This window comes from Scyliorhinus canicula, chromosome 11 (genome assembly GCF_902713615.1).
Source record: "Scyliorhinus canicula chromosome 11, sScyCan1.1, whole genome shotgun sequence".
Classification (NCBI taxonomy): domain Eukaryota; kingdom Metazoa; phylum Chordata; class Chondrichthyes; order Carcharhiniformes; family Scyliorhinidae; genus Scyliorhinus; species Scyliorhinus canicula.
Window position 1 is genome coordinate 113,490,278 of NC_052156.1, and position 26,376 is coordinate 113,516,653.

The following is a 26,376-nucleotide window of genomic DNA, read 5'->3' on the forward strand; positions in this document are numbered from 1 at the left end:
CCCCCACAAATGCCGGACACCCCCCCAAAATCCGGACCCCACCCCCCCCCCCAAATGCCGGACCCCACCCCCCCCAAATGCCGGACCCCACCCCCCCCCAAATGCGGACCCCACCCCCCCCCAAATGCCGGACCCCCAACCCCCCCCCCAAATGCCGGACCCCACCCCCCCCAAATGCCGGACCCCACCCCCCCCCCCCAAATGCCGGAACACACCCCCCCCCAAATGCCGGGTCTGTCTCTCTCCTCCTCCTCCTCCTCCAAAAAACGCCGGGTCTCACCACTTCCGCAGCTGGTGAAACTGACGTGTATCGCGTCAGTCAGCTGCTGGCCCCTCCGGGAACGGAGATTGCCAGCTTAAAAGAAGGCCCCGACGCCGGAGTGATTAACACCGATTTTTCTCGCCGGAAACCCGCGTTACGACGGGCAACGGAGAATCCCGCCCCAGATCTAGGACCGCTTGTTCCCTCGTAGGTTCAATTACATACTGTTCTAGGAAACTATCGCGGATACATTCTATAAACTCCTCCTCAAGGCTGCCTTGACCGACCTGGTTAAACCAATCGACATGTAGATTAAAATCCCCCATGATAACTGCTGTACCATTTCTACATGCATCAGTTATGTCTTTGTTTATTGCCTGCCCCACTATAACGTTACTATTTGGTGGACTATGGACTACTCCTATCAGTAAAGTTTTTGCCTTACTAGTCCTGATTTCCACCCAAATGGATTCAACCTTATCTTCCATAGCACCAATGTCATCCCTTACTATTGCCCGGATGTCATCCTTAAATAACAGAGCTACACCACCTCCCTTACCATCCACTCTGTCCTTCCGAATAGTTTGATATCCTTGGATATTTAACTCCCAGTGGTGACCATCCTTTAACCATGTTTCAGTAATGGCCACTAAATCATAGTCATTCACGATGATTTGCGCCATCAACTCATTTACCTTATTCCGAATACTACTTCATTACTACTGCAATTAAGTTTCTGTGGAAATACTCTTGTCACCACAGTCCGGCGCCTGTTCAGGACACTGAGGGAGAATTCACAATGTCCAATTCACCGAACAAGCACGTCTTTTGGGACTTGTGGGAAGAAACCGGAGCATCCGGAGGAAACCCACGCAGACACGGTGAGAATGTGCAGACTCCGCACAGTGACCCAAGCTGAGATTCAAACCCAGGTCTCTGGCGCTGTAAAGCAACAGTACTAACCACTATGCCACCGTGCCGAAATGAGGCATTTGACTCATCAAGGTTGATCTTCACTCGCAGGAATAAACAACTTTCCTGCTCAGGCTTCAGGTTTAAACAGAAGTCTGTCTTAGATATTGGGCACGATTTTCCGGCCTTGTTGCAGTCTCACTCGAGTGAAATGAGGCAAGTGAATAGCGGGAGAGGCCAAAAACGAGATCCGCGCCAGGCGCCAAATAGTTTGCAATGCAACTAGCCCGCTCCTGTAGGTGAAATCGGGATCTCACCATAGTCCTGTGTCCATACAATTAATGGGAGCCACCCCATATCCAGCGGCCTCCTGTGATTCAGCGGCCTCCCCAGCAAGTGTTCATCCTCGTGCCTATTTGTACTCCTTTTGAAAAACGTAAACCTGACGGAAGGGCTTCTATGGGGTGACGAGAAAGTGAGTAGCCATGTTTGCTCAATGGAAAAGAGCAGGGGGTACTGAGTTTGCCACCCTAGTGCTCGGCGGTGGGGACGCTGTGCAGGGATGGGCCGCCATGGAAGGGTGGGGGAAGGCACTGGGTGGGGGGCAACCGGGGGAAAACCACTCATGGCACCACCATGCCAAGCCCTGGACCTTGTATGCCAATTCTGGGGGCATCCCGTGCCTCTGCCTCAGTGACCACACATAAGTCTGCCGAGGCCTCTGGCCATGTGGCTGAATGCGATTGCCAACAGGGAATTGGCAATCATAGTGAAGTGAGCACTTCACACATGCCAAGTGGGTTCCATGGGTGGGCGGGCCATTGAGAATGTAAGAGTCATTGCCTAATATCCCAATCACACCCGATGCCTGGTCACTGTGCTTGAATGATGTGAGAGGCAACACCACACACGCAACATCCGAACACCCAGGCGATGGGACACAGCTCCGGGATCATGCCTACGGCCGGAGGATGGGTGGGTGATATGGGGGGTGCGGGGGCGGAGGGGGATGCCAGCAGAGATGGGCAAAGGGTCCGGAGGTCGGCCCGCCTTGCGTAAGGAAGTGACAGAGGCAACATAATAGTTGTGCAAAAAGGAGTTTAATGTCTTGTATACCCCAGCCCTGATTGTGCCGCCCCCCCCCATCCCCCACTACTCCCATCCCCTACCTACAGCGCCCCTCCCCCCCCCCCCCCCCCACCCTCCCCCCAGTGTCCTCAGTGATCCTCAATGTGTTTGGCCCTCCTAGCTCTACCATTAGTCTAGATGTTTCCCCAAAATGCACATCTGAGGTGGAAGCAGCTGACTGCTTACCTCATCCTGTGGCATTTGATGCCCCTGGCGGGCGTCTTCCTGGTCTCTGGGGCTGGAGGGCACTCAGTGCCCCGTCCTCTCGGTTGGTGTCCATAGGTCCTGGGGTTCACCTTGGGACAGAGGGGCAGCTGGTTCGAGCCCCGACTGCCTGTACATCATCTGGCTCTACCAGCCCTTGTGGTTCTCCATAGTCTGCACCATTGTGTTGACGCTCTGAGCGATGTTCCTCCACGACTGGGACATGCTCTGCAGTGCCTCAGCAATGCCCAGCTGTGACTGGGACAGTTCCGCAGCTCCTCGGCCATTCCCATCTGAGAGCAGGACATGTCCCGCAGAACCTCAAGGTGGACCTGGCACTGGGTGACATCCCCCAGTGAGTCGGACATTCTGCCGAGACCCACAGTCAGGGCCATCACTGACTGCGTAAAGTCTTGGACACCTTCACTCATGATGCTGACGTTGTGCACCAGGCTCTCCACCATTGTCACCACCCTATTAGTGTTGGCGTTGGTGCCACGCATTGCCGGCGTCATCTCCTGCACCCGGAGACTCTAGGACTCCAAGTGGCTATGGATCTGCTGGGGTGATACTGATATCTCCCTTTGAATGTCCCGCCCATACCCTATCGTCTCGATCATCTCCAAGTACACCTGTACTAAAGACTCAGCATCAGACTGGGACCCAGCTGGGCCCTGGGTTCCAGCAGCATTTTGATTGCTGTCTCACCTTTCTACAGTGGGATTTAAACATCAGTAAAAATAGAATTTTGGACATTGCCAGAGCAATGCGTTTAAAGATTGCAAAGAAAAAGGTAGATATGTCAGGCGGTACTGCAGAGGACCATAAAATAGCGACACCATCACTACCATTGGCTGTGCGAAGTAAACCTCAAGGTCGCAAAAGAAAGAACATGTAAAACATTGTACCTGGTCACGGTGCTGACCTTCTCGATGAAGTAAGGCAGGTTGCGAGCGTTGATAAAATAAAAAATAACGAGTGACCCCCGGGTTACAGAGGTCATTGTGGAGGGCCCAAAGTCGGTCTACCGCGGGATAGGGCATCTGGGGGCTCATTGACCTTCACAGGTCGATACAAGATATCGTAATTATCGGTGCAGAGCTCGATCCTCCACCTCAGAATCTTGTCGTTCTTGATCTTGCCCCGCTATGTATTGTTAAGCATGAAGGCAACCGACCGCTGGTCAGTGAGGAGAGTGAATCGCCTGCCGGCCCGGTAATGCCTCCAATGTCGCACAGCTTCTACAATGGCTTGGGCCTCCTTTTCGATGGAGGAATGTTGAATTTCGGAGGCATGGAGGTATGGGAGAAGGCCACGGGCCTGCCCACCTGGTTGAGGATAGCAGCCAGAGCAAAGTTCGACGCATTGCTCTCCACCTGGAACGGAATGGACTCATCCACAGCGTGCATCGCGGCTTTGGCAATATTTGCCTTGATGCGGTTGAAGGCCAGGCGGACCTCAGCCGTCAGGGGAAAAGTGGTGGATTTAATAAGTGGACGGGCCTTGTCCGCATAATTGGGGACCCACTGGGCATAGTAGGAGAAGAACCCCAGGCATCTCTTCAGGGTCTTGGGGCAGTGGAGGAGGGGAGTTCCTGGAGGGGGCGCATGCAGTCGGGGTCGGGCCCTCGGTCTCCGTTTTCCACAACGTAGCCAAGGATCGCTAGGCAGATTGTGCGGAAAACGCATTTTTCCCTATTGTAGGTGAGGTTCAGGAGTTTAGCGGTGTGGAGTAAGTGCCGGAGGTTTTCATCATGGTCCTGCTGGTCATGGCCGCAGATGGTGACATTATCTAAGTACAGGAATGTGGCCTGCAGCCTATACTGGTCAACCATTCGGTCCATTTCCGGTGATGCCGAAGGGAACCTTGAGGAAGTGGTAGAGGCGGCCATCTGCCTCGAAGAGAGTGTATTGGCGATCCTCCGGGCGGATAGAGAGCTGGTGGTACACAGAATTCAAGTCAACTGTGGTGAATTCTCGATAATGCGCAATCTGATTGACCATGCAAGATATGCGGGGGAGTGCGTATGCATCGTGCTGCGCGTACCGGTTGATGGTCTGACTGTCGTCGATGACCATCCGGTGCTTCCCCCAGTCTTGATGACCACCACTTAGGCTCTCCAGGGGCTGTTACTAGCCTCAATGATCCCCTCTCGTAGGAGTCACTGGACCTCCAACCTGATAAAGGCCGTGTCCCGGGCGCTGTATCATCTGCTCCTGGGAGCAATGGCTTACAGTCTGGGGTGAGGTTAGCGAAAAGCGAGGGTGGAGTGACCTTAAGGGTCGCGAGGCTACAGATGGTGAGGGGGGGCCCGGGGTCCACTGAACTTTAAAGTAAGGCTTTGGAGGTGGCACTGGAAGTCGAGCCCCAGTAATAGGGCAGCGCAGAGGTGGGGAAGGATGTAGAGTTTGAAGTTAGTGTACTCTACGCCTTGTACAGTAAGGGTCGCGACACAGTACCCCCGGAAGCCAGGGAGATTTTCTGGGTCGCGGGTAAGATTGGGAGGGAGCAGCGCCTTACGGTATCTGGGTGTATGAAGCTGTCTGTGCTCCCGGAGTCGAAAAGGCAGGCTGTCTCGTGCCCATTGATCTGGACGGTCATCGTAGATTCTGTGAGGTGATGAGGCCGGGACTGGTCGAGCGTGATGGAGGCGAGCTTCGGAAGGTGATGGGTAGGCCGGTCGGAAGTAGCGGTGGCCAGCATACGATCGGGCGCGCAGTGTTCCCAGGAGGCTGCGGAGTGGTCCCAAGATGGCGTCCCCCATGGGTCACGTGTGGCGGGTGGAGTACAAAATGGTGTTAAAGATGGCGGCCCCCATGGGTCGCATGTGGTGGCCGAAATCAAAGATGGTGACGAAGATGGCGGCGCCCACGGGTCGCAGATGGCAGGTGGCGCGGCAATTGGGGGCCGTCCTGACAGGCAGCAGGCATCGCTGCTGGGCCTAGAAGATTTAGGGAAAGATCGGGCCTGGCAGGCTTTCGCAAAGTGGCCCTTCCTCCCACACCCGTTGCAAGTCGCGTTCCGTGCAGGGCAGCGTTGTCTGGGATGATTACCCTGGCCACAAAAGTAGCACTTCGGGCTTCCGACATTGGCATGTTGGGTAGACGATACCGCCTGGCAGTCATAGTCCGCAGAATACTCACAAGGCATGCAGGAATTCTGATAGTGATTCCCCAGGGCGTTGTCCTATCGTGGCAAGAAGGTGCCACCATACACCTCGTTCACTGACTTAACATAGTGTCCCTTCAGCAGCATTATCGCCTCCGTATACGAGGAGGCGTCCCTGATGAGAAGAAAGACTTGCGGGCTCACCTGTGCATGGAGGATCTGCTTCTTTTGGAAGTTGGTGTTCGGTGAATGATCCGAGGTACGCTTCGAAGCAGCTTAGCCAGTGCTCGAATGTTGCAGTGGTGTCGGCTGCCTGTGGGTCCAGCTCCAGGCGATCAGGCTTGAGTGATGAATTCATCTTAGATGTTTAGTGTATTAAATTGATATGCCATCGATGAACACACGACGATTGGTGAACGTAACTGAGGTTTTAATACACTAAACAGAAAGCCTTCTGGCCTCTGATCCTGAACTGGATCAGAGGCGGAGACCAGCCACCTTTATACTGGCCCGAGGGGAGGCGGAGCCATCGGCAGTGGTTTACCACATTAGACATAATACAGTGGCCATTTACCACAATACACATATTATGCATTGCAGTAGTTTACCATACCTCCTGACCTCCACTGAACCTCGGAGCCTCCCCAGGTCAGCAGCCCAAATTTTGTGGCCGGTCTCCTTTGCGGCATTACTGTGAGCTGGCTGGGGTTGGTTGTGTAAGTGTAGCTTAAGTGTTGCTCGACCATGTTAGCGGGGAGCTGGCGAGCGCTGTCCCGGTGAATCAGCTGGCAAGGCAATATTTTTGATGAGAAGCCCGTGAGGCCTCGTAAAGTGAAAATGAAAAATGAAAATCGCTTATTGTTACAAGTAGGCTTCAATGAAGTTACTGTGAAAAGCCCCTAGTCGCCACATTCCGGCGCCTGTTCGGTTAAGCCAGGTAGGGAATTGAACCCGCGCTGCTGGCCTTGTTCTGCAGTCCAAACCAGCTGTCTAGCACACTGAGCTAAACCGGCCCAAACCCCGGAGAATACTGGAGAAACCCCTGGAGAATAATGTTGAATTGTGCTGCCAGCCTCGCTGGTCTGAGCGCCGGGAAGCTCGTGGCAATTTCCTCTCACAACCACACTTTGAAATTTTTCCGGAGAATTACACCCATTTTCTTTTTAATAAAATGAATATTCAGAAAAAAACAAATAAACGAGTGGGGGTAGCCATCCCAGATGGGGGCACTGTAACAAAAAAAATCTAAATTTCAAAGGAAATTGACAAAACCAAATCAAAATGTCGTTCCTGGGGCTGATGATGCCCTCCTGCAGTCTCAATGATATCATTAATCTGCATATTTAAAGAAGGACCCATAGGGCTCGACTAGGTGTCCTTCCTATGCCTGCAATCTACAATCCAGTCCAAGAGATCAAACGTAAATCCCTGTTCCATTTTATCCACTCCCTCCTTTTCTACCAGGAGGGAAGAGTTATAATTTTCAATAAACCTCTGCTAGTCTGTATCTCCATGAGTCTAACTTCACTTTAATGGGCCACGCACTCATATATGTTTGCCTGTGTTTTATAGAACACATTTAAGAGCATTAGGAACTCTTTATACTCTCAGTGCCCGAGGTCTAGTGTAGACTTGTATCTTACTTTATGTTCAACAAATAAGCAGGGTACGAAAGTTGACTGATGCTTAGTCACTTTGGAAGTGAATGTGGCGTTTCCCACCCCCCAAGCATCGTGTCACTGTGTAACAATACTTCAGCCCAGTATATTGATCTATCTGTAGAACTGCATTACATTTTAATACCCAGTGGAGGGTTACTGATGAAAACAAAGTCAGTCTGCAGTAAAAGTGCATCACAGCCTCGGTAGTGTTTTCTTTTGATTTTGCAACTATGATAACTCAGAGGAAAGCTGTCATAAACAACGCATTTACAATAGTCTGTGTGTAATGCAACATCTCACTCACACAATAGCCTGTGTGTAATGCCCAGTCCTCCCAGGCTAGGGGGTGAGATGCTGCATTACACAAACTATTATAAATATGTAAACAAACCCTCTTTGTTTACGATAGCTTTCACCCACAAGGACCAGGAAGAGATCAATGATTCCCCGTAGTCCTCGTGGGGATTATGACAGCAAACTAAACTACAGATTTTGCATGCGAACACTTTGGGATTATGGATTTACACTGTCTGTCTGCAAAGTAAAGCAGGAGGCAAAGATTTGTATCTGACCTCATCTCGCTGAAATGTCCCAGCCTGTCGTTTGGGAAATTGGAATAAGAGGCAATACATTCATTTCACACCAGAAGGGATTCCTATTATTAACTCCTCAGGTTACACTCTCACATAATTAGATACTGGGAAGTATGCACACATGCCTGAGCCGTGATTCCCAAACATTTTCCCAGTGTGACCCCATAGTAATGCCTCAGGCATTGTGTGACCCCAGAGTGAAACTCTGAGGGGATTATTAATGCATTTGGATGCTGATGATTAATTAATAGCAACCTGATGGTTAATCTTATAGGATCATGACTGATGACCCAATTGGCAAATTGGTGGCACGGTAGCACAATGGTTAGCACTATTGCTTCACATGCCCGGCTTCAATTCCCAGTGGGTCACTGCCTGTGTGGAGTCTGCACGTTCTCCCCGTGTCTGCGTGGGCCTTCCTCCAGGTGCTCCAGTTTCCTCCCACTGTCCAAAGATGTACAGTTAGGTGAATTGGTCACGCTAACTTGCCCAGTAGGTTCCAAAAGTTAGGTGGGGTTGCTGGGTTACGGGGATAGGGTGGAGGTGTGGACTTAGGTAGGGTGCTCGTTCAGGGGCTGGTGTAGGCTCAATGGGCTGAATAGCCTCCTTCTGCACTGTAAATTATATGCTTCTATGAATCTATGATTATATGAATGGTATATGGAGCCATGATTACTGATGCACTCAACTCTGATTATTCATTGAAGTATTTCTGATTATTAATATAGCGTCTTGATTATTGATTCAGTATTTTTGGGAATATTGAAACAGTAGGCAGCTGACTATTAGTGCATTTGAAACCATGTAATTAAGTCCTGAATATTAATGTAGCAGAATCCTGATTATCAATGTAATAGAACTCTGAGCATTGATGTAAAAGGATCCTCATTATTTTTGCAATAGGATTCCGATTATTAATGTAACAGAATCATGATTACTAATTCATAAGGATCCTGATTACCGAAGAAATAGGCTTTCTACAATAAAAAACAAACATCTACCTTTTCACAAACTTTTTTTTGCAGCAATTGGCTCTCTGGTGGCAGTCCATTTGGCCATGTCCACCAACAAAGGATTTAAAGGGGCCTTACAGCTGTCAGAAATCAGTCCAAGCTCCATGGCAGCTATTGTCGTTCTGGAGGTCGCGACCACAAAATCTTGCCTCGCGACCCCCACTAGGAGTCGAGGCCCACAGTTTGGGAAGCTCTGATTTACAGGGGTTACTAGCACTGCCGGGCCCATGAGAATACCAGAGGTAAATATGGTAACGCAGGCACTTATGCCAATCTTTAAGGGTTTCCTCAAATATTCCAACTCCTTTATTGATGTTCAATGTCTCTAGTTATGACAGCACTTAAAACATTACTTGACAGCATGTGGCACTATAAGTGAAGGCACACGAGCAGGAGTTACATTGCAGCAATCTAATCACAGCTTTTAGAAGATGTAACAAGGCACTCAGTGTAGTAGTATGAATGGGAGCACTGCCATTGGTGCAGAGCATTGGTTTCCCATTGGCTCTGGCTGGTCATGTGCCTCTCGTCTGATTGGCTGGGACTAGTCATGTGACTGCTCACCAATTGGTCGAGAGGCAAGTAGACCCCGCCTCAGAGGCGGGGTATAAGTACCCAGAGTTCCCAGCGGCCGGCCTTTCTCTGTAGTCGACCACCGGGCTAACAACTAGCTGATTAAAGCCTAAGTTTGGACCTTCTTCGTGCCTCGCGTCCAATTGATGGTACATCACTCAGTCAAGCTTGAACAGTTATAAACTCAGGGCAAATTAATCAGTTGTGTCTCGGTGGTAACCCTCTCGCCTCTGCGTCAGCAAGGTCATAGTTTCATACTGCGCCCCAGAAGTATGAGCTCAAAACATAGGCTGACCATCCAGCGCAGGACTGAGGATTTTCTGCGCTGTTGGGAGGGTGCCACCATTGAGATATCAGATGGATATAAAATAGCCCATGCAATATTTCAAAGAGCAGAGCAGGTGTCATTAGTGTATAGGGAAGGAGAATCATGATCCACATTTGGTACAGGGCATGGCAAGTCACATATTCGAGCCTGCCTTTGGGGAAATTGAAATTACAGACATGAGAAAGGCATTTACATCACAAGGGGTTCCTGCCATTAAATCCTCTGGTTAGACTATTGTACGATTAGATATTGAGAAGTATGGGTTTACTCCTGAGGGATTAGCGTAGAAACAAGAGATTGGATGTGAGTTGGGATGGGGAAGGAAGAGAGGGTTTAAAGGCACGGGATGGATATGATGAGTATGGTACAGGAAGGATAGAATGGCCTGGCTTGGAGATGTAAACATCTGCTATTCAAATAAGGAATACAATCTCACTGCAAATCTTTTGCGGGTCTCTGCTAGTTTAAGTATTTATTATGGGAATTTCTTCAGGTTATTGCAGCTCAACCATAGGTATCATGGCAAGTTATAAATGCGGTTAATGCTAATGTACTAGATCAGGGGAAAGCAGAGAAAATCCTAGGCGCATATTTTCCATTGTAAGTCCAGACATATGCAGCCTGATTCTCTGTTTCTGAGGCGGGCGACCCTGTACTCCAGGCGAGGAAGGAGGCTACCAGCCGCTGCCGTTCGTCGTGCCTGGGCCCAGGTTTCAGTGCCGTGAGCAACACTCTCCGAACTGACCAGCAGTGTCGGAAGAAACTGTGTAACTTCCTCAGGGCAGCCAGGGTGAGTAGGCACCACTGTGCCCCAAGCACCAACCCCCTGTCTGACATACCTGTAACACTACTCCACCCACCCCACCTGGAGGGCAGTCAAACCTCACCCTGCACCACATGCCGGCACACATATCAGACGCCATGACCAGGTGCCCTGGCCACTGAAGCCACCAGCTACCTACCCTCTGGGCTGCATGTGTTTTCTGCTTCCACCTCCCCCCCCCCCCCCCCCCCCTCCCCCAACCAGGAAAGGCCGCCCATAACCGCCTGGAGCGGAAGAAGACTGGAGGGGACCGCCGGACCGGCAGCCTCTCACCACAGCAGTGCAAAGGACCCTGGACATGGTCAGCAGGCCTGAGGAAAGGGCGGTCATTGGGATGGAGGTCGACCCCACTGAGTTGCAGTTGCTCATGATACATGTGTCACCCCACCCCAACACCATCCCCACACCCCTGCTCCATCACCACCACCACCGCCCCCACTACCACCCCCCCTCCCCCATCCCCATCCCCCCCGGACTGTGGTCTAATCATGCATCTTGTCTTGTGTCTTGCAGGAGTTGCTGGTGATGGGGCGGGCCCTTCTAGTGTCCCAGGCCCCGACACCTGACACAGCCACAGCAGTATCTTCAGGAAGCCGCATCACTGCTCGATCACACCCTTGGTAAAGGCATGACCGTTGTTGTAGCAGGTCTCTGCGTCAGCCACAACTGCGGTGGATAACCCCTGTCACCCAGGAGCCAACACCCCAGCCGGGACTGCTAATTGATCTCCCCATGGGATTCATGGAATATTACACAACTTTGTTGAAGGGAGATTGGGTAAAGTGGGGCTGCATTCTCTGGAGTTTCAAAGAATAAGTAACCTCATTGAAACCTACCTTTGTTGGGGAGTCTGGAACAATTTCAAAATAAGGGGAAAGCCTAATTTTCCTTCCTGAGGTGAGGAGAAATGTCTTTACACAGAGGGTTGTGAATCTTTAGAATTCTCTACCCTACAGGCCTGTGAAAGCACAGTCATTGTGTATGTTTAAGGTAGAAATTGATAGATTTCTGATGAAAAATGACTGAAAGGCTAATGGGGATACTGTGGGGAAAAGGCATTGAAGTATCCTATCAGCCATGATCGTATTGAATGGTGGAGCAGACTTGATGGGCTGAATGGCCTACTCCTGTTTCTACATAATCTGAAATAAAATAGCAGGAAATGTTTTCTTTTCTCTCACTTCTGCACCTCTTTTTCTATCCTTATGTTCTCTCTCTCCCTCTCTCTCTATTTCTTTCTCTTCCTACCTCTCTATCTTATCACAACTTTCTCTGTCTATCTGACGAACCCCATCTTATCTACCCCTCATTTTTTCTATCTGTTCCTTCCTCCGTACCTCTCTCATTCTTTCCTCTCTCTACCTCGTTCTCTCTCTTTTGATCTTGTTACTGCTCACTCTGCACCCTTCTAACTCTCTTCCTCTATCTCTATCTACATACACATCAATGTCCAGAACAAACCTTTGTCACATCGTTGGAATTAGGAAAATTTTAGCTGAACAATTAAGTTGTTTAAATTGTACCGAAATTCAGAACAAACAAAATCTCTTTGCCAATGTAGAAAGCTAATGACAATGCAGAATGCTAACACCATTTTAAAAATGCACTTATTGGTTGTCGGCTGACAAATTTCCTTTTCCATAATGTATTACTTACGTTGTTATTAGAAGGTTGAAATGACACCCCATGGTCAGAGGTGGGCAAATCGGAGGCTGGGATTTCCCCCCAAACATCTGGCTGAGGGCACCGATTTGTCGACGATGATGATAGTAACAGCTGTGATTGTGGATTCCATGTGATTGGTTCACAAGTATTTGGTGGATTCGGGAAGGGTGCATCAAAAGAGTATTGATTCGTAAGGCCTGTGTCGAATGCTTCCATTGCCTCAAAACCTATTGCTTGCATTGGCAAATTCAGAGAGCTGGAAGCCTTTTCAGCCACTCCTGTTTGTGTAAACTGATATTCAGATTCTTGACTTACACCCATTTTAAAGGCTGGGTATGAAGGATGAGGTGAGTTGGAGCTTGCAGGAATGTCATCCTGAAATTGCAGACTGGACACTTCTTGATAACCAGTTCCCAAGTATTCTGGGTCACTGTTCAAGCACATCATCTTAGGATTCAGATCTGATGAGACTTGGCAAGACTCTGCCACACTGGGCATTACTGGTTGGTCATATGAAGACCACCCAATGTTCATCAAGCTATATCCCTTCTGCAAGGGAGGTGAAGTTGGAGTAGGCATATTGTGACTTGAATCAAATGAATATCCACGAAACATTTGTTCAGGATTGACTGGATATGGGACTCGGTTGGTATGCGGTGCCTCTACCCACCCTGATTCTTGCAGAGGTTCTGGTACATTCCCACTGGGGTATTTCACTTCAGGGTATTTCTGAAAGCTGAATAAATCTTCGTCAAATGAAGTTTGGGTTGAAGCAAGGTTCCAACCAGGAGAGCTTTCCACCTGGGCTTTTGAATAGCCAACTGATGACTGGATTTCCTGGTTCACCAGGCTAGGGTGCCAACTCTTGGATCTAGTCCTACCCATTCCATTTTTGTTATGGAGCAGTTGGCAATCAGGAAAGGGTTGTGTGTAAGTTGAACAAGGCATTTGGTAAGCAGCCATTGAATTCACTGGATTAGCAGTCGACATTGTCCCTTGGAACTGCACAGAACTGGGCATCAATGTTAGGTCATTAGTGGCACTGCCATTTCCCAATTCCATGCAATTTGCTTGCCAACCATATGGGACATGTATTGAGGGATCAAAAACAGGATACTGCTGATGAACTGGAGAAGATCCATCGGCTGGTAATTCCATCCTTCCGATGTTTTATCTTTGCTGTTCCTTCCTTAGAAATATGAACATCCCGACCCAATCCAAATAACCTACAAAATAAGAAATTGTGTGAACAAATCCTGTTGAATAACATTTACGAGTACAAGTGCCTAGCCATGCAATAGATTGCACCAAGATGAACATAGAACATACAGTGCAGAAGGAGGCCATTAGGCCCATCAACTCTGCACCAACCCACTTAAGCCCTCACTTCCACCGTATCCCAGTAACCCAATAACCCCTCCTAACGTTTTTCTGGTCACTAAGGGCAATTTATCATGGCCAATCCACCTAACCCGTACATCTTTGGACTGTGGGAGGAAACCGGAGCACCCGGAGGAAACCCACACACACACGGGAAGAACATGCAGACTCTGCACAGACAGTGACCCAGCAGGGCATCGAACCTGGGACCCTGGAGCTGTGAAGCCGCAGTGCTAATCACTTGTGCTACCGTGCTGCTTCATACTATAATGTGTAATCCTACTTCTCAAAGTAGATCAGTTGCACGATTAGTTAATTGGGATTCAGGAAATCTTTTTGAACCTTGTATCTATAAATAAACTGCATATTCAATGTACAATACTTTTATTTATGTTTTCACCACAAATTTTCAGAAGGCAATTAATTCAAAATGAGCTCTGCCTCTTGGTAGACCTGTAGTGTGATGTCGTTCGATGTGAATCTTAGTTCATGCTCAAGCTTATATTTTGAAATCATAGAGTCAAAGACTTTTACAGCCCTTCTGTCCATCGCGTCTGCGCTGGTTAAAAACAGCCACCGAAGTATTCTAATCCCATTTTCCAGCACTGAGCCCATAGCCTTGTTTCTGGCGGAATGAGGGAGCATTCCCCAATCCTTATTCAGCAGTGGCCAACATTTCAAACTGAAAAATCAGAAGTGGAAATTGCAGAGGCACCTTTGTCAATCTTTCCTTTGTCACGATCTAACTCTGTTCTTCTATTCTGCCCCACCGCCTCCACCCACCTCTCCTATTATGTAATTCCTTTCATTTCTGCCTTTCTTTGGTTCTATAGCAACGTTAACTCTGTTTCCCACACCACAGATGCCGCCAGGCCTGCTGAGTTTACCCAGCATTTTCTGTTTTTATTTCAGATTTCCAGCATCTGCAGCGTTTTGCTTTCATTAAAGAAACACTGGGGTCAGCTGCACAGAGTTCGGAGTCATTAATGGTCAGGTGTTCATTGATGACTTGAGAACTGGGCACCAATAGTCAACAACACTTCATCAAGGTTAAATCTCCCTAAATTACCCATCTAAAGTTTGGCCTCGATGTTAACCCAGTGAGGCATCAATGCATGTGGGGTTGGCGGCGGTGAGGGAGTCGGGGCGGGGGGGAGGAGGAGAGGAGAGGGGGTGTAGGAGAAGAGTTTCCTGGACCAGTGACACACAGTGACATTTTACCAGTCTGGGTTAGGGGACACCAATATACCTGGCAGAGCTTGGGGATGTAATCATGCAGTTAAGTTACAGCTGGTCAGATCAGAGGAAGGTAGGATTGGACAAGTCTCCTGCTCCATTTTAATTACCTTCCTGCCTGATGTCTGCCTGGTGAGGGAGTTAAAATCGAGGCCATTATTTTTCAGGACTGAGAAGCAGCAGGATAGCCCTCTGGAAGGTTTGAAGCTACATCTCTTATTGCTATGGAGCCTTTTCAAGATACTCATATAATTCGGATCAATGAAGTGAATCAGTGGGAAAGGAGTACCTATTTGGGGGTCTCAGGCAGGAAAATAAATGGTATGTGGAAAACAAGGTTTATTTATGACACTTGTGTGGCACAGTCAAAGGTTGGGCCTTGTGTTTGCACAATGAAATAACGATTTTTCTATTTTCATTCTGCTCTTTCGAACTTTCTTGAGGTTAAAACCTACACTTCCACTACATCAGTTATTTTAAAACTATGTACTTTTCCTCTGTCATATTGGTTACCAATTTATATTTTTCTCACAGATCGTTCTACTCTTTGCTCAATGACGTTTACCAAACATTGATCCTAGTTCTTTCTTGTGCACCTGACGCACTACAGCTGGGACTCTCCTCTGAGGTTCAATGAATGACCTAAAAAAGATCTGTGAGATCATGAAAGCCTTTCAAGAGGGAATTGAGGATCATAGAATCACAGAATTTATAATGTGGAAGGGCGCCATCCGGCCCATCTAGTCCGCACCGGCCCTTGGAAAGAGCACCCTGGGCGGGATTCTCCCATCCCTAGGCCGGGTCGGAGAATCCCCATGACCGGGACACACCGCCCGACGCCGGCCCGTGTTTCTCCGCAGAGTGGAGAACCTGCGCCATTGGCGCCGGCGTGTTTGGCGAGGCGCCGGTCACGGGCTGCTCTACGCGGCCAGCCCGCCGATTCTTGGCCCAGGATGGGCCGGGTGGCTGCAGTTAAAATGCTGAGTCCCGCCGATGGCGTCCACACCTGCTCGCAGCCGACGGGAACACTGCGTACGAGGGTCAGGTGGAGGCCTGTGGGGGGGGGGTCTCCGACCCTGGGGCGGCCTCCGATGCGACCTGGCCCGCGATCAGGGGCCACCGATCGGAGGACTGAACTCTCTGTTCCCCGGCCTCTTTTCCTACGCGCCGGCCCCTGTACTCCTGCGCCATGTTGCGTCGGGGCCGACGCGTTGAAGGAGGCCACTGCGCATGCGAGCATTGGCACTGGCACCACTGCACATGCGCTGATCCTGCGGCGCACAGTTCATGCCAGGATCGGCAGCTGGAGCGGCCAGAATTACTCCTGGTTGCGGCCCTGTTCACGCCGTCGTAAAACGGGATGGCGTTTACGACGGCGTGGACACTCTGCCGCGGGATGGGAGAATCCCGCCCCCTATTTTAAGGGGAAATGTGTTTACATAGAGAATGGTTAAAACGTGGAACTTTTACTGCGAGGAAGTGGTTGGGGTGAATAGGAAAGACACATTTCAGGGGAAACAATGAAAAAGTTGATGAAGAAAGGAGTGGAATTATTTGCTGAAGTAGAGTGGGGGAGCAGGCTCACATGGAGCATAAACCTGTGGGGCCTGGTTCTGTGCCATGGTTTCTCTGTAATTCTATGTTGCTCGTTTCCATTTCCTTACATTCTTCAGCACTGTTAGCATTACTTCTGTGACCGCACAGAAGCAGCAATCGAGAGGAGCAGTCTCGCTCAGTTAATCTCAGAGGAAAGGGCTGCACCAGAGACAACTTCAACGCAAGGGAATGAGCATTCCTTTGGGAACAGTACAGATGCTGGCAGCTCATCAATGTACCGCAATCAGGCACAGGCTTGCTGCCTACGTGTGTCACCGACAGTGGGAGCCTTAAACTAAAATGACACAACGTCTCTGGGGCTGATTGCTGCAGTGCTTTGTCAGAATCGATTTTGCTTTGCGGCTCGGAAGCTTTATAAAGGCTGGCCACTCACTGTGGTCAGGTTCAACTCGGGAGCTTGACACTTGACCAGCAAACTCGCACGACTGGCTGGCCCCAGGGAGAATGTCGCTTCGCTGAACCAACCAACAGCTCCAAGGGGAAGATGCAGAGCAACAGGCAAATAAAATGCATCAATGTGGGTCTGCGCCAAGGAACAGTGCAAGGTTTAAATGAAATATTTCTGCCAGAAGAATACATATAAGCACATCATCTGCCGGGAAACCAACTCGAGCTGTTTGTGCACACACTTAAACCAAACACAGTCTTTATCTTTAACTGTGAGCATATTTTAAATGCCTGCCCATTTCAAACAATGCAAAATTCTTACAGTATGATTACATGATTGTGTCACTATTACAGAGTCGTAGAGCCAATACTACAAAGAAGGGGGCCATTCGGCCTAGTACGTCTACACTGGTTCATTGTGGAGCAATCTTGTCAGTTCTGTTCTGCTGTTCCAGTTCCCTAGTCCTGCAAGTTTATTTTCCTCAAATGCCCACCTAATTTCCTTTTGAAATTATTGACGTCTCAGTCCCTACCACCCTCAAAGACAGTCTCAGGTCATAAAAACATTCCGCCTCACCTCCCTCACTTGACCTTTTAAGCAAAATCTTAAATCTGTGTCCCCTAGTCCTTGTGTGATCTGCTAATGGGAGCAGATTTTATATGTCTATCTTGTTTAAACACGACGTAATCTTGTCCATCGGTCAAGTCTCCTTTCTTTACTAGCAAACAACTCCAGCTTTTCCAATCTATCTCCACTTCTGTAAAGACGTTTTCCACATTATCTTCCTTAGTAAACACAGTAAACACTGGCTGTAACTTTCCGGTCATTCCCGCTCTGCTGTGAAACATACACGGTGGGGGGGACATGAAAAATCCTGTCCATGGATCCAAAGAACGCGTTAAGCATTCCAATCTTGCCCTGTGCCTCTAAGCATTTATCATTCTCTTTTTCCCGCCTCTTACTGCATGCTAACTATAAACATGCTACTGGAAGATCTTTGTGTTCCTTTTTGCGTTAACTGACATTTAGCTCAGTTTAGCTCAATGGACAGCTAGTTTGTGATGCAGAACAAGGCCAGCAGTGCGAGTTCAATTCCCGTACCAGCTTACCCGAACATGCGCCGGAATGTGGTGACAGTAACTTCACAATACTTCATACTTGTGACAATAAAAGATTATTATTGTCATTATTATTTCATTCTCATATTCTCTTTTTCCAGTCTTACATTCCACTTTGCTTCCCCTTTCAACTTATCGGTTGGGATTTTCCGCGCTCCCTCACAGAGTGTTTTGCGGCGGCAAGGTGGCCAGCAGCAGGATCGTCTGGTCCAGCCACTGTCAACTGGGTTTTCTGCTGTATGCAACCCTTGCTGCTGGGAATCCCATGGTGGGGATTCGCCATTGGTAGGACTGGAAGATCCTTCCGGCAGAAATAGCTGGAAAATTCCAGCCCTTGTGTTTAGCTAGTTCTCCTTTGATGAGTTTATCATAGAATTTACAGTGCAGAAGGAGGCCATTCAGCCCATCGAGTCTGCACCGGCTCTTGGAAAGAGCACCCTACCCAAGGTCAACAACTCCACCCTATCCCCATAACCCAGTAACCCCTCCCAACAGTAAGGGCAATGTTGGACACTAGGGGCAATTTATCATGGCCAATCCACTTAACCTGCACATCTTTGGACTGTGGGAGGAAACCGGAGCATCCGGAGGAAACCCACGCACACACGGGGAGGATGTACAGACTCCGCACAGACAGTGACCCAAGCCGGAATCGAACCTGGGACCCTGGAGCTGTGAAGCGATTGTGCTATCCACAATGCTACCGTGCTGCCCCTTTAATGCACAATAACCATACACCTTTTTTTTGGTTCCTCATATTCATCCAAGGAACCCTGCCTTTGGTTCCCCTTACCTATTGCCTTGTTGGATTGTACCTAATCTATAACCTGAAATATCTCCTCCTGAAAAGGTAATCCATTATTCAATTACCTTTTCTCCTGTCAGTCTTTGGTCCTGTTTTACCCTGACTAGATACCCCCACCTTCTTCGATCAAAGTTGGCCCTTTCCCAATTTAGAAGTTCTACCGTAGGTTGTTCCTTGCTCTTCTCCACTATTATCCAAATCTCATGATACAATAATCACTCTTACCCAAATGTTCCACCAAGGACACTTGGCCCACCCCATTCTCCAACATCAGATCCAGCATTGCCTCCTTCCTGGTTTGATCAAAAGGAGCGAGGTCCTCTGAGAACGCGTCCAAAATTCCTAATCCCACTTTCTCTTTACCGTAACATTATCCCATGTTTAGGAATTGGTGTGTGTGAGTGGGTGTGCATCTCTTTCTAAAGGATAGAAGTTGAGTTGGCCTTTACAAAATGGAGGAAACAGATTCCAGAATGTAAAGAATAACAAATAGAAGTCTTTCCTTTTAGCTACGGAGTCGAGGAGGCAATGGTATTTTGTTAAATGTTGGCAGTTTCCCAATCTTTGTCTCTTGGGTTTTGAAGAGAAAACTTTGGCAAATTTCAGGAGGGAACCTAAATAGAAAAGGTTACAAATACACAGCGCCAGCACTTGTAAAGAGAAAAATTCAGGTTAGTGCCTGGAGGGAGAAATCTTTGTCTCAAATGAAAACTGAAAGATAAGCAACCACTCATTGGAGTTGCCAAAAAAAAACAGTGAAGAAAAATATACAGAAACGGACAGTCAAACAGACATAGAAGTCAGTGGGCTGATTTAATCTTAAAACTATGGAATAGTAAAAAATGGGCATCTGCAACAACATAAATGATTATCTCAAGGAAGCAGTGTTTAGTTATCAGAAAAATACACAAGGAAAAATGGTGAAAATGCATAAGAGGGATCTCTCCGAAGCTTGATAAAAAAATTGTAATCTATTTTGTAATTAAAAAGGGTTGCAGCTACTTTCTCTCTATGGTTGGCCTGTCTGTTATTTATTTTTAACTTTCCCTTTTGCATCCAACCTGGTGAGCAATCCTGGTTCATATTTGCAATTTTTATTTCTAATGAAAGCTTGCACCCAAAAAGTCAATAGGGTCGAAACTCAGTGCTGCCAAAAGAAAGCATGGGGATTGCAACGTGTGATTGGGCAGCACGGTAGCATTGTGGATAGCACAATCGCTTCACAGCTCCAGGGTCCCAGGTTCAATTCCGGCTTGGGTCACTGTCTGCGCGGAGTCTGCACATCCTCCCAGTGTGTGCGTGGGTTTCCTCCGGGTGCTCCGGTTTCCTCCCACAGTCCAAAGATGTGCAGGTTAGGTGGATTGGCCATGCTAAATTGCCCTTAGTGTCCAAAATTGCCCTTAGTTATGGGTGGGGTTACTGGGTTATGGGGATAGGGTGGAGTTGTTGACTTTGGGTAGGGTGCTCTTTCCAAGAGCCGGTGCAGACTCGATGGGCTGAATGGCCTCCTTCTGCACTGTAAATTCTATGATTAAGCCCATGTCCATTGATTGTGATGCAGGCAGCAAGCCAACTTGATGCTGCCTGTCCGGTTCAATGATTTCAGCATCCAGCCAGTACCAACAGCATTTTTCATTGCCTGGACCCACAGTCATGAAATGGTAGGATGCTGATAAGGTGAATATATTCCAGGTGTCAGACCCAGATGAGGCGTTGAAGAGGCAACAGAAAGAGAAAGAGAGAAAGGGGCAGCCATCATCAGGAAACAGCTCTGCTCGACATGCAGTGCTGAAGGCAGAAGCCAGTTTGGGCAAACTATTGTTTTTTCCATGCTGAGCTGAAGACCATTCCCAGGTCCTCGTCTCTTAAGCTGTACGATGGGCTAGTCACTGGCTAGATTTGACCGATGGGTGGCACAGTGCTTAGCACTGCTGCCACACAGCGCCAGGGACCCAGGTTCAATTTCAACCTTGGGTGATTGTGTGGAGTCTGCATGCTGTCCCCATGTCTGCGTGGGTTTCCTGCGTGTGTCTGGTTTCCTCCCATGGTTCAAAGATGTGCCCTTTAGGTGGATTGGCCATGCTAACAAAATTGCCCCCCTGTGTCCAAGGATGTGCAGGTTAGGTGGGGTTACGAGGCTGCAGGGATAGATTCATAGAATCATAGAATTTACAGTGCAGAAGGAGGTCATTGGGCCCATCGAGTCTGCATCAGTTCTTGGAATGAGCACCCTACTTAAGCCCACGCCTCCACCCCATCCCCATAACTCCACCTCACCTTTTTGGACACTAAGGGCAATTTATCCTGGCCAATCCGCCTAACCTGCACATCTTTGGACTGTGGGAGGAAACCGGATCACCCGGAGGAAACCCAGGCAGACACGGGGAGAATGTGCAGACTCCGCACAGACAGTGGCCCAAGCCGGAAATTGAACCTGGGACCCTGGAACTGTGAAGCAACTGTGCTAACCACTGTGCTACCATGCTGCCCACGATAGGGCGGGGAGCGGGCCTAGATGGGGCACTCTTTCAGAGGGTAGGTGCAAACTCGGTGGGTCAAATGGCCTCCTTCTGCACTGTAAGGATTCTATGGATTCTATAGATCTGGGAAATGGAGGAGCTTCAGTAGAGTTTAGGATTATGGGAGAAACTAATGCCTTTGGGTGTTCAGTCAGATTGAAACACTCTCGGACATAACATCAGCAGGGTTTTGTACTAAGACAATCACTTAAAGTTAGCCTGCACTTCTTTGACAGGAGATGTAATGTAGCTATAGCAGGTGCTGGGAGTTTGGAAGGGAATCTGACCGGGTAAATATTAAAGGTGGTCACAATATGGAACACAGCACATTCCATTGAATTCTGACGTTGACAGGAGGCCTAAATGGAGGAGGTGGAAAGAAGAAAAGATGTCTTGTACCTCCAGGGGACCAGGAGGCCTTCCAGACAGATATTACAAGGACAATGGAAGCAGATATTACAGAGGTTAATGTCAGGAGTCAAGCCTTGAGGGCATAGATATAATGCTGCAAGAAGTTCAATGACACCCTACAAATAGTCAGAGTCAGTGAACACAACTTCAGTGTTATATTGCACCAAATACTCTACTATCCTCAGTCAATGATCAATTCACCTCCACAATCACTCACCTTCCAATGATTTAGCACTCCTAGTTGACAACCATATTCTGCACCTCACCCTCACATACTTAGCATTGCGGCAAACCTCAAATGCACGTCTCGCAGCTTGCACACAATGCCACCTATTTAACCATCACACAAATAGATTGCACCATGCTCCATGATACACTCCCCTCTTTCTCTTACTGCAAGGTTTTGTGAAATTAATCCAACCAGAGGAAGGGGGAGAGTAGTCCATGCAGGTCCTAACTCCATGAAGAAGATGGTGATGGCCTCAACTGCACAGACATTGCTGAGGCCATGGTCAGTGGAAAATCTGAAACCATCGACAATTGTTCTCACGTTCCCCTAATCTCTTCTGATTTTATGTAGTACAGGTGGTACAAGCATATACCTCACACGTTCCCCACCCCTAACCCCCATTCTTTCCCAATGCAATCTTATACTTGTGACCTTTTCCTTTCGGTTACACAAGGAGTGTAATCTGATCAGACAGTGGAGGTTTGGCAGATAGTGATGATGAAGATGTCATTCTATTTCATGCTTGCAGCCACCAACACGCTGGCACAGCGCATGATTTAGGCTTAAATCCCCAGGGTGGGCGGGACTGGAAAATACTGCCCATAGGAAATAGCATCGAGGTTGGATCTGCCGATGCTGTGATGCTAAAGTAGGGGTCCAGACTCTCACATCTCATCATAGAGGGAGAGTTGCAGAAGGATTCCATTGCAATGGACCCAGACAAGCACATTGATTGGTTAGCATGCAGAAGAAAGCGGATGGGAATGGACAATGAAATGCTTGGTGCATTGGGCAGCCTGCCGGAAAGCCTATATTTAATGTCAAGGTGCAGGGAGAGTTCAGGAGCATCTTGGCACAGGGCTGCGCCAGAGCTTAGATTCCTTCCTCTAGAAAATTGAACTGGTGGTGAACTCTGTTTGCAAATCTGTGGACTCAAGCATTAGGGCAACATTTGATAGGCAATGTCTCAGCTTTCAGTGTAGTGCAAGCAGTAGCCACCCACTCCTGAGGGCTAAAGTTGAAGCTTACACTAGTGTCGTGGCAAGATCAGCTTGTTGCCACGCAAACTCAGACTGCTGCTATCATGACTGCGGTTAGCAGTATTCAAATAGGCTTGCATTCCAAAGCAAATCAGCAATTTGTCCTCCAACAAATGCTTGAGGTCCTGCCCCAGTTTAGTGGCAGTAGTATAGAGAACAAACTGCTATTCTCTCTTAGGTAGACCCCATTCACCCTCCCATTTGCCAGGACCTTGGTGTTTGCTGCCTGTCAGTCTACCAAACCAGACTATTACCCAAACCTATGATGCGACCATCAATTCACTCGTGACCAAGAGTTGAAGTGAACAGTGGCTTTAATCAGCTAGAACTGTGGCTGCCTGTGACTGCTCTGCACTGAGAGCCGCCTACAGGCTGCAGATCTATATACCTCCCCCGAAGGGGCGGAGCCCACAAGGGCACCAACATGATACAATGCAATACAGTGGTGAATGGCTGGCACAATACATTCACCACATTCACCCCCTGTTAAAAAATCTGAAGTCTAGCGGGGGTGAAGTTGCTCACAGGTTGAATCTGTCCAGCGCCCTGATCGTGCGCTACGATCACCTGAGCTCTGGTTTCGCTGCGGACACAGTTGTTGAACTCGTCGATGCGGGCACGGGTGTGGACTCCGGGAGCGTGACTTCTGGAGCTTCACCCCTGTAGGTCGGCGATGGAGGGGGGTGGAGGCCATGTAGGGATGGGGGCGCTGTTCGGTGTAGGTTGGGGGGGGGGTAGGTGATGGTCATTGGGGATCCTGCGGGTGCCAGGTCCCGGAGGGAGACTGTATCTTGTCGCCTGTCGTGGTGTGCTACGTAGGCATATTGGGGGTTGGTGTGAAGGAGTTGGACCCTCTCGACCAGGGGATCGGACTTATGGTTCCTCACGTGTTTTCTGAGGAGTACAGGCCCCGGTGTCATCAGCCAGGCTGGAAGCGAGACCCCGGAGGTGGATTTCCTAGGGAAAACAAGCAGGCGGTCATGAGGGGTCTCGTTCGTGGCTGTGCAAAGAAGGTACCTAATGGAGTGGAGCACGTCAGGGAGCACCTCCTGGCAGTGGGAAACTGGGAGACTCCTAGACCGTAGGGCCAGGAGGTCGGCCTTCCATACCATTGCGTTCTCCCTCTCCACCTGTCCGTTCCCCCGGGGGTTGTAACTGGTAGTCCTGCTCGAGGCGATGCAATTACCGAGCAGGTACTGATGCAGTTCGTCGCTCATAAACGAGGAGCCCCGGTCACTGTGGACGTAAGTGGGGAAACCAAACAAGGTGAAGATACTATGTAGGGCCTTAATGAAGGTGGCCACGGTCATGTTGGGGCAAGGGATTGCAAAGGGGAAGCGGGAGTATTCGTCAACGACGTTGAGAAAATACGCGTTGCAGTTGGTAGAGGGAAGGGGCCCTTTGAAGTCGATACTGAGGTGCTCGAAGGGCCGGGATGCCTTCACCAGGTGGGCCTTATCTGGTCGATAGAAGTGCGGCTTGCACTCCGCGCAGATTTGGCAGTCCCTGGTCATGGCTCTGACCTCCTCGGTGGAGTAGGGCAGGTTGTGGGCCTTGATGTAGTTGAGAAGCCGAGTGACTCCCGGGTGACAGAGGTCATTGTGGATGGCCCAGATTCAGTCATCTTGCTCGCTGGCGCAAGTGCCATGGGACAGGCCATCTGGGGGCTTACTGAGCTTCCCAGGACAATACACGATATCATAATTATAGGTGGAGAGTTTGATCCTCCACCTCAAGATTTTATCGTTCTTGATCTTGCTCCGCTGTGTGTTGTCGAACATGAAGGCTACCGACCGTTGGTTGATGACAAGGGTGAACCTCCTACCTACGAGGAAGTGCCTCCAATGCCATACAGCTTCCACGACGGCTTGAGCTTCTTTTTCGACTGAGGAGTGTCGAATCACGGAGGCATTGACGGTACGGGAGAAAATCGCCACGGGCCTGCCTGCCTGATTAAGGGTAATGGCGAGGGCGAACTCTGACGCGTCTCTCTCCACCTGGAAGGGGATGGATTTGTCCACCGCGCGCATTGCAGCTTTGGAAATATCTGCCTTGATGTGGCTGAAGATGGTAGCTTTGAAAGTGGGCGGCCTTTGTCCGCATAGTTGGGGACCCACTGGGCATAATAGGAAAAGAACCCGAGGCATCTTTTTAGGGCCTTGGGGCAGTGGGGGAGGGAGAGTTGCAGGACGGGATGCATACGGTCAGGGTTGGGCCCTAGGTCTCCGTTTTCCACGACATAGCCAAGGATGTCTAGTCGGGTTGTGCGGAAAACGCATTTCTCCTTGTTATAAGTGAGGTTGAGGGCTCGGGCGGTTTGGAGAAACTTCTGAAGGTTGGCGTTGTGGTCCTGGTGGTCGTGACCGCAGATGAAGACGTTGTCCAAGTATGGAAATGTGGCCCACAGCCCGTACTGGTCCACCATTCGGTCCATCGTTCTTTGGAAGACCGAAGTTGGTGACGCCGAAGGGGACCCGGAGGAAGTGGAAGAGGTGGCCGTCTACCTCAAAGACCGTGTAGTGGCGGTCCTCCGGGTGGATTGCGAGCTGGTGGTATGCTGACTTCAGATCTACCGTGGAGAACACCCGGTAGTGTGCAGTCTGATTCACTATGTCCGCTATCCGGGGGAGGGGGTACGCATCGAGGTGCGTGTACCGATCTATGGTCTGGCTGTAATTTACAACCATCCGGTTCTTTTCCCCGGTCCTGAAGACCACCACCTGGGGTCTCCAGGGGCTATTACTGGCCTCGATGATCCCCTCCCTCAAGAGCCGCTGGACCTCCGACTTGATAAAAGTCCTGTCCTGGATACTGTACCGCCTGCTCCTGGTGGCGACGGGTTTACAGTCGGCGGTGAGGTTCCCGAAGAGCGGGGGAGGGTCGACCTTCAGGGTCGCGAGGTTACATATGTTGAGAGAGGGTAGGGGCCCGCCGAAATTCAGGGTCAGGCTCCTGAGGTTGCACTGGAAGTCCAGTCCCAACAGGAGAGGAACGCAGAGATCGGGGAGTACATATAGTTTAAAATTTGCATACTTGGCATCCTGTATCGCGAGGTTCGTGACACAGCACCCCTGGATCTGCACTGAATGCGATCCGGAAGCGAGGGAAATTGTTTGAAATGCGGGGGAGATTTGGAGAGAACAGCGCCTTACCGTGTCTGGGTGTACGAAGCTCTCCGTGCTCCTGGAGTCAAACAGGCAGGGCGTTTCGTGCCCATTGACTCGGACGGTCATCATGGAGTTCCTGAGGTGCTTTGGGCGTGACTGGTCGAGGGTGACCGAGCCAAGTTGCGGGTAGCCGGCATGGTCAGAGGTGGTGGGGTGTTCCCAAGATGGCTTCCCCCGTTGGACGCACGTGTTGGGC

At 49.5% G+C, this 26,376-nt stretch overlaps 1 protein-coding gene across 1 annotated transcript in view; it reads right to left on the reverse strand.

The window, feature by feature from the left end:
• The window catches only part of LOC119973296 (phosphatidylinositol 4-phosphate 3-kinase C2 domain-containing subunit gamma-like), a 307,465-nt gene that overhangs the window by 264,786 nt on the left and 16,303 nt on the right, over positions 1-26,376 (reverse strand). The window contains 1 exon segment of the mRNA XM_038811105.1: positions 12,262-13,496. Coding sequence (XP_038667033.1) covers positions 12,262-13,428 — 1,167 coding nt within the window. The 5' untranslated portion in view covers positions 13,429-13,496.